The sequence below is a fragment of the Octopus bimaculoides genome, chromosome 4 (assembly GCF_001194135.2).
Source record: "Octopus bimaculoides isolate UCB-OBI-ISO-001 chromosome 4, ASM119413v2, whole genome shotgun sequence".
NCBI lineage: Eukaryota > Metazoa > Mollusca > Cephalopoda > Octopoda > Octopodidae > Octopus > Octopus bimaculoides.
In genome coordinates this window covers 112,586,341-112,595,538 of record NC_068984.1, presented here as the reverse complement: position 1 = coordinate 112,595,538, position 9,198 = coordinate 112,586,341, and the positions used below count along the sequence as shown (strand labels likewise).

The 9,198-nt window shown below is 38.1% G+C and overlaps 1 protein-coding gene across 3 annotated transcripts in view; it reads right to left on the bottom strand.

Moving 5' to 3' along the window:
• Nucleotides 1–9,198, bottom strand: part of LOC106878542 (myocyte-specific enhancer factor 2C) — a 350,263-nt gene that overhangs the window by 10,814 nt on the left and 330,251 nt on the right. For all 3 annotated transcript variants that reach the window (XM_052967356.1, XM_052967355.1, XM_052967357.1), the window contains 2 exons: nt 5,341–5,524; nt 2,005–2,189 (listed from right to left, as the gene is read on the bottom strand). In XM_052967356.1, coding sequence (XP_052823316.1) covers nt 2,005–2,189; nt 5,341–5,524 — 369 coding nt within the window. The remainder of the gene's footprint in view (nt 1–2,004; nt 2,190–5,340; nt 5,525–9,198) is intronic.

Below are 9,198 nucleotides of genomic sequence, written 5' to 3'. Positions count from 1 at the left end.
AAAAAAAAAAAAAAAAAAAAAAAAAAAAAAAAGAAATGAATAGATGCAAATTGTTGTTAATCTGTAAACAGTGACAGAAGTTGCACTGTCGGTAGCAGCAGTAGTAGTAGTAGTAGTAGTAGTATTAGTAGTATTATTATTAGTAGTAGTAGTAGAAGTAGTAGCAGTAGTAGTAACAGCCACAGCAGTAGTAGTACCAGCAGTCGTAGTAGTAGTAGCAGCAGCAGCAGCAGAAGTAGTAGTAGTAGTAGCAGCAGCAGTAGTAGTAGCGGTAGTAGTAGTAGTAGTAGTAGTAGCAGCAGCAGCAGCAGCAGCAGCAGTAGTAATAGAAGCAGCAGTAGTAATAGAAGCAGCAGTAGTAGTAGTAGCGGCAGCAGTAGTAGTAGCGGCAGCAGTAGTAGTAGTAGTAGCGGCAGCAGTAGTAGTAGTAGTAGTAGTAGTAGTAGTCCAAATCATCTTCACGTTCAATAAAAATTCCATTACAAGGTCATAGCAATGGTCAATGAAGTTACTGTGGGTCAGTCATTGACTTGATGGTCCAAGGTAGAATCACTGATAGAAACTATCAATAAAACCTCTAGAGGAGCCAATGAAGTGGGCCCCTAGAGAAACAAATAAGGAACCTATATAATCAATGGAGTGGGAGGGCTTCTCAGTCGACAAAGGGGTTTCTTGTCATTCAATGAAGGAGCACGTAGCCACCCAATGAGAATGCTTCAAGCAACACATTGAGAGGAGCTGTCAGCTGTACGATGAGGAAACCTTTATGAGGTAATGATGGGAGCTTCTACAAGGGTTGCTCAACCTTCTAGAAATAGTAACAATATCTTTCTGATGCTCAAATCACACACTGTTGTCTTATGAACTCATTGAGTAATGTGGTCCTTGATAAGGTATAAGTGATTGATTAAATGGAAAAGGTCGAGACAAGATGGTCAAGGCCGGAATGCTTTTTATGATAGGTCTACTTGATTATAATAATAACAACAACATCAACATACACAGTACTGAATCATCAAAGGACCTGCTACACAATTGCTTGACCTGCATGAAATGGGAGCCAACTAAGCATTAAGTCACACCGTTTCATTTTTAAAAGAAGGACACACTGGACGATTTACTTTCTGCCAAATGTATGGAAACATGGGACAGGACATGTCACAGCAAGAACATCTCTGATCTTAGATTTAGCCCCACCTCATTCAACCCCTTCGTGGAGGCGCAATGGCCCAGTGGTTAGGGCAGCAGACTCGCGGTCATAGGATCAAGGTTTCGATTCCCAGACCAGGCGTTGTGAGTGTTTATTGAGCGAAAACACCTAAAGCTTCACGAGGCTCCGGCAAGGGATGGTGGCGAACCCTGCTGTACTCTTTCACCGCAACTTTCTCTCACTCTTACTTCCTGTTTCTGTTGTGCCTGTTATTCAAAGGGTCAGCCTTGTCACACTGTGTCATGCTGAATATCCCTGAGAACTACGTTAAGGGTACACGTGTCTGTTGAGTGCTCAGCCACTTGCACATTAATTTCACAAACAGGCTGTTCTGTTGATCGGATCAACTGGAACCCTCGACGTCGTTAGCGACGGAGTGCCAACAACAACAACAACATTCAACCCCTTCATCAAACAAAAAAAAAAAAGGGCTGAACATTGACTGAAACAAAAACAACAAACACAGCATTGAGCCATTGAAGGGCCGATTAAACAACTGCTTGACCTGCATGAAATGGGAGTCAACTAAGTATTATGCCACACCATTTCATTTTTAAAAGAAGGACACAGGACAATTCACTCTCTCTGTAATATATTGAAACATGGAACAGGACATTTCAACAAGAACGTTTCTGATCTTAGATCTAAACCCACCTCATTCGACTCCTTCATCAGGCAAATAAAAAAAGCTGAATTGAGGCTAAACAAAGACAGGAATAACGAGAACAATAAAAACCAAAAGCCGTGACACTATTACCAATGTGAGAATGTGACAAAATACTAACAATAGTTACCTCTGAATTCATCATATCTCCTCTGCAGTTTGGTATCATGACTCGCAAGTTATGGGTCTGTCTCTGCTGTGAATTCGGAGACTGTTTGGTCATAACCTTGTTCGACAAGACCCCAGGAGATGTGCTGGGCGAAGATCTCTGCTGATAGCTATTAGCAGCAGAGGTACTGAGATCGACCATTCCACCTACAACAAAAAAAAAATATTAAATGATTAACATATTTGAGTATATGTAATTATGCATATGTTTACGAGTGTGTGTGTGTGTATAGAAGAGTGTATTTTTGAACAAAAGTTGTTATGGTATTAGCTCAGTTTATAGGGATGGTCACTTTTGATTGCTAGCTTTTGTTCACACAATAATGAAGCTGTTTCTTTATTTGAAGAAGTATGTTTCCCAACCATGTGACCCTGGGTTTATTACTATTGTGAAGAACTTTGGAAAAGTATTTTCTGCTATAGCATTGGGCCGACCAAAGTCTTATGAATGGATTTGGTAGAGAGAAACTGAAAGAAGCCCATTACACACACACACACACGTATTTATGTATGTGTGTGTGTGTCTCCTAGTCTTGATGTCATGTGATAGTTGTAAAAGAGTGTCACTAACACACAAGTGGTGTTGGTCACTTCCAATCTTCTATGAAAATATGTCAGGACATGTGGAAATATTAAATTGTGTGGAAACAGGAGGGCAGTGGCAACAGGAAAAGCATCTGATTCAACAAATTCTGTCTGATCCATGGAAGCATGGGAAAGTGGAACTGACTGGCTCTCTATGTTCCGAGTTCAAACCATGCTCTGGCCAGCCAGTAAAAATCATTGTTCCAGGGTCAATAAAGCAGAGTAACAATCAAGTTCTGGTAATCATTTAAGTGATTCTAGTCTAATCCCCAGAAATATGTAGCCATTTGCTAATGTCAGTAAAATCATTACTAACACTAGCAGGATTTGAACTCAGGATTAAGGGAAAACTGCATCAGATGTCATAAAGCAATGAAGTCACAGAAAGTATCAAAATCATGCTTTCTCATAATGTCTGTAGATCTCTCTAGAACACCCAATCACAGTAAAAGTAAAATGGCTGAGAGGGTATTGTATTGAGTTTCCAGCTCAAATATCTTGAGTTCAAATTCACAGAATGTGTTTGGTTGCATAGTTGGATGGCAGATGTAATTCGCTTATCTCTTAAGGATGAATACCTGGTCATCAGTAACGCTTCCTGGTGCCTCATCTATGTGGATTTCTGTTTTTATATCATAAAACTGGAGCCAAATCCTGGCCCCTCTTAAAAGGCTTCCAAGAGACTTTCAAACTTTTACATTATTCTTACAAGCTCTTGTATATGACAACACAATATAAAAAGGAAATTTTAAAAATGGGGCGGGGGGATGAAAAAATGATGAGAAACTAAAAGTACTTATATAAAAGACACAGAGCAAATAAATAAATAAATAAATAAACGTTTGTATTTTAGTCAATAGGAAAAAAAAATTTTTTTTGAAACATTACTTTAAGTTGTGTAGATGGTAATGCTTTTATAAGTAACATCAACAACAGGAATGGAAATGACAAGAAACAAATAATTGAAATAAAAGAAATGTGAAAGTCATGATAAGTAATATTCTCCAAGACTCCAGTAAAATTCATTGCATGTTAAAACTAAAAGATACTTTGGAATTTCCTCTACTTTCTCTTGGCAAAACTTGTACTTTTGCTACAATACATCGGTAAGTTTAACCTCTTCTTTCACTTCATGCCTGAACAAACATTAAATTTTAAGTTTTCCTCTTTTTAAAAAAATAAATTCTTTTTTCCATTTCTGAACTTTTTTTATATTTATTTAATTCAAATTTCTTTTTTGTACAATACATACATACATACACATACACACAAATACATACATACACATACATACATACATCTATATATATATGTGCATACACACACACACACACACACACATGTATATACACACAATATATATGAGTGTGTGTGTGTATATATATATATATATATATATATATATATATATATACATACACAAATACATGCCAGCAATTAATATATACACATATATATAATACATATATTAGTAAAAATGTAAATGGAGAAATTGACATACGCACACAATATAAATTAATATATAGATAACATATGTATATATATATATGTATACATATATATACATACATACATACATATATATATATACATGCATATGTATATATATATACATGCATACACACACGCACATACATGGTTTATATATATGTATATTCTTATTTTATTTATTTTTTTGTTTTTGTTTTTGTTCATTTCTAGATGGAGTGCACAGAAATTGTGAAACTCTGAAAATGTTATGTAGCAGATGAAAAGCAATATGATCCCACTTTCTGATATGCAGATCACTTTACTTAGTAAAATGCATCCCAACAGACTAGACTGCATGTATACTTGTTATATACTGCAACCAAGAAAATCTGATATTTTCTTAAACTGTATATCGGAACCAGACAGTCTGCACTCGGTGTTTAAATGTTGCAACAGAGTAGCTGACAGCTTTTGAGAAATTGCGGGGTTGACGACGGTAGATTTTCTCTTGTACAGTTTCATTTTCTTTTCTTGTTCGTCATCGAAATTACAATAACCACCACCACCACCAGCAGCAAAACCACCACTCTTATCCTCATCATCATCATCATCATATCAGCTGCTATCAACATCATTGTAGTCGTCATCGTCATCATTGTCATCCTGATCATCATCACCACCATCATTGTCATCATCATTATCATCATCATCATCATCATCATTGTTGTCGTCATCGTCTTCATTGTCTTCATCACCATCATCTTCATCATCATCATCGTCATCATCATCATCATTGCCTTCTCTCTTACTTGAAACATAGCATTTAAATTCTTGTGCCGAACTTGAGGACGTGTTTCTGTGGCAAGAAGTTTCAACCTGCCTTACAACATATCACAATGTCAACCCCACACACACACACACACACACGTTCCTTCCACACACATCCCACACCACACCTACTGTACACCATATTAAGTTATTCAATAACTATACTTCTCAATACATCACATTTCTTTTACTCTTTTATTCACACACACACACACAGGCTTCTTTTAGTGTCTGTCTACCAGATCTACTCACAAGGCTTTGGTTAATAGTTAGCCATAGAAGACACTTGCCCAAAGTGCCATGCAATGTGACTGAACTTAAAACCATGTGATTGGAAAGCAAACTTCTTAACCACATAGGCCTACCTGTATCTATATATGAAACAGAATAATGAAATAGTTTATAGAATACTAACCTGTGGAATTTGGTCTTGGACTGACACTGGGTCCAACCCCATGTGGTTGAAGCAGACCTGTTGTGCTACTAATAGATGAATTTTGAGCCAGCGAGGAAGTGATCGGAGACTGGACCATGTAGCCAGGGTTATGTAGAGGTACACTGACAGGCATCGACACATTTGGGTACTGCTGCATACTTGCCTAAAAAAAAAAAAAATAATGATAATAATATTTTCTTTATTAACTCTTATGGGTTGAAAAAACAGTAGAATAACAGTAACAAAGAAACAATAAATTCCATGCAGTGAATAATTTTTTTAAAAGAGGTAAAAATTTGTCAAAACCCCACAAAACAATGAATATCCTGACCACAAATGCAAGTGCTCACACTCTGCTGCCCTCTTTTAATCTACAAATGCATGCTCAGAGCATGGCCTTTCACTTGAATCATGCTCACCATTGTCATTCCCCTCTCAACAAATTTGCTGGGAGGCGGCACTTCCCATTCGACTCTCACTTTAAATTCCAAGTGAAGCCTTGAAAAATCTGATGAGGGCCTGGCCAAAGATGAAGGTGTCTGTCTTCAGTCCTTTCAATCTGGTCCACCAAACAACCCCTTCTGCAGGATGAACTTAACATTGGACTCAGCTGATGGTCATATCAGTCCTACCCATGACAGCAGATATTTAATATAACTTCACACAGCATCAGAGTTGATGAATTATCTCTAGCAAATACTAGGGTTGTTTTTGTGATTTTTTTGCAGTTGAATGAAGATGAAATGTAAAATCCACTGTGGTTAGAATTTGAACTAAAAAAAAAGTGGGGAACAAAAACATAGAGATGAAATAAAATTGTCTGAAGCATGTAAACTGGATGTAGAACCCAATAATTGTCAGCCCACTCTTGTGAAATGGTAAATGATGTAGTTCTTTAATCATTTGGAATCAACCCTTGAGCATACTGGGTATATGTTTCCTTAGTGTCAGACCATGAATTAACATTCCAAGAACACTATAAAACATTTAGCTTTGAATTTTACTATTTCTAGGGCTTTGTAAACCTCACAGATTATAAAACAATATTAAACAACAACAACAATCCTTTCTACTATAGGCATAAGGCCTGAAATTTGGGGAGAAGGGACTAGTTAATTACATCGACCCCAGTGAAACACTGGTACTTAATTTATCAACCCCCAAAAGGATGCAAGGAAAAGTCGACCTCAGCAGAATTTGAACCCAGAACGTAAAAATGGATGAAATGTCACTAAGCATTTTTTCCCAGTGTGCTAACGGTTCTACCAACTCACTGCTTTAATAATGATTTCTTTTACTGATCACAAGGGCCCAAGACATGGAGGACAATACTGAAGGATGAGTTACAGCACAAAAAAGATAAAATACACGTAGCTTAATAATAATGATAATAAAATGCCCTGATGCAGTACCAGGCAGTAGTTCGCATGGCTTCTGGTCTTAACTGATTGGAAGTATGCTGGGTGCTTTTTACATGGCACCACCAGAGGTGCTTTTGCATGGTGCTGGCAGAAGTACTTTTTACGTGGCGCCGGCATGGATGATTTTATGTGGAACCTGCATGGGCGCTATTACATGACATTGGCATGAGTGCTTTTTATGTAGTGCTGGCATGGGTGGTTTCTTACATGGTGCTGGTATGGGTACAATTTTATGAGGCACTGGCACAGGGCTCCTGCGGGCGAATCCTTTTAAACAGGGGGAGCAGCATTATCACTTCAGCTGTGGAGGAAGGGTCTTCTTGAGTACTCTATATAAATGAAAATGAAAGGGACCTAGTCCTACCCTCTGACCAGTTACGGACGCTCTGTAGGGGGCTGTAGGCACTACCTTCCCTCAAAGACTTGCGAGGGGTACAGAAATATGAAACTAAATACAAAATAGTCTTTCAATCTGATACTAGGTCTTTATAGTCTTTTGACTATCTCAGAATAATATGTTGAGGGCAGGAGATAGGGGGAGTAAGAGAAAGCGAGAGAGATGTAGACAATTGAACGAAGCCCCCAGTATGTTTTTAGAATTTATTATTTTTCTAATAATCCCCCTTGAGACAAATGTAAAGAATGTCTAGGAAGGATGTCAATTCAGTATTTCATATCATCAACTATCTATTAGAGATAAGCTCTGTTAGTTTTGGTAGAATTGAAAAAACATTCTTTGACAAAAAATATGACAACAACAACAACAACTGATACCACCACCACCACCACCACCACCACCACCACCACCACCACCACCACCACCACCACTGCCACTATTACTACACCAATATTTTCATCATCATTGTTTTAATATCCACATTTCCATGCTCGAAAGGGGCAGATGGAATCTGTTGAGGCAGAAGTTCTACAGCTAGATGCCTTTCCTGTTGCAAACCTTCAACTTCTTCCAAGCAAGGTAATATCCCCGCACCCACGCCATGACCAGAAATGGATTCAGGGAAGGCAGCAAATAAAGGAGACTGCTTATATGATGGTACCACTATCATGTGATACAAAGAGACACTAAGATCACACAGCCCCATGCACACACGCATACACACAGACACACACTCACACATCTCCATAGATATATAGATATGAATATATCATCATCATCATCATCATCGTCGTCGTCGTTTAACGTCCACTTTCCATGCTAGCATGGGTTGGACGATTTGACTGAAGACTGGTTGACCAGGAGGCGACACCAGGCTCCAATCTGATTTGGCAGATATGAATATATATATATATATATATATATATATATTAATTCATAAAAGAATATAAGAAATAAAAATCACGTTAATGGTTTTTATCAAGTAGTCAGCATGCTATAAAAATTTATAGGCAATTAATACATTAAATTAATAATAATGTACATATGTATATGATTATATCAAGGGAGCTAAGGTGAAAACGACCTGTCTCCAAGAGACAGGTCGTTTTCACCCTAGCTCCCTTCATACGATTATATATATATATATATATATATATATATATATATGAGGTCTGATCAACAAGTAACTGGACTATTGCCATAGTAATGGAGCTAACGCACATAGAGTGAAGCCACTTGGCACAGACTGACCTTCACCTTTGCTGTACATGTGCACTAACTTTTAATGTTCTAGCTCACTTCCACTCTTTACAGCAGTGCTTTGGTTTTCATGCAGTGATGGGGGAACAAACACAGGCACAAAAACTCACACACAGATACATGCATATATACATACACACACACACACACACACAACAGGCTTCTTTCTGTTTCTGTCTACCAAATCCATTCGCAAGGCTTTGGTTGGCCCAAGGCTACAGCAGAAGATACTTGTCCAAGGTGCAATGCAGTGAGACTGAACCCAGAACAATGTGGATGGGGAAGCAAGCTTCTTACCACACAGCCATGCCTGCACAAAATATATAACAAAAATAAAACCCACCAAACCACTCCACCCCTAAAATTCAACCCTCCCCACTTTAGATCATATCATGCCAAAAATAAAAAGATGGTCTGTTCTAAAAAAAAGTGCGGAAAGAAAACCCCCATCACTAAGACTAGAGATGAGGGTAGCTACAGAAGTTGGATGGGGGGAAGGGGAACAGCTCATTCACCCGAGGGTGGGAAGGGTAGCAATTAGGTGGTGAGAAGTAGGGAAGATGATGGTGAACTGGATGATGGGAAGGAAGTAAGTCGAAGATAAAAAAAAAATGTAAGAGATAGTTCAGGTTGAGAGAATATCAAGGATAGAATACAGGTGAGATAAGTAGCGAGTGAGGAAGGGAACACCAATAACGTGGCCACCACCACAATGAGTACCATCACCAGAATGATATTAGGAGTGATGGTGGTGGTGGG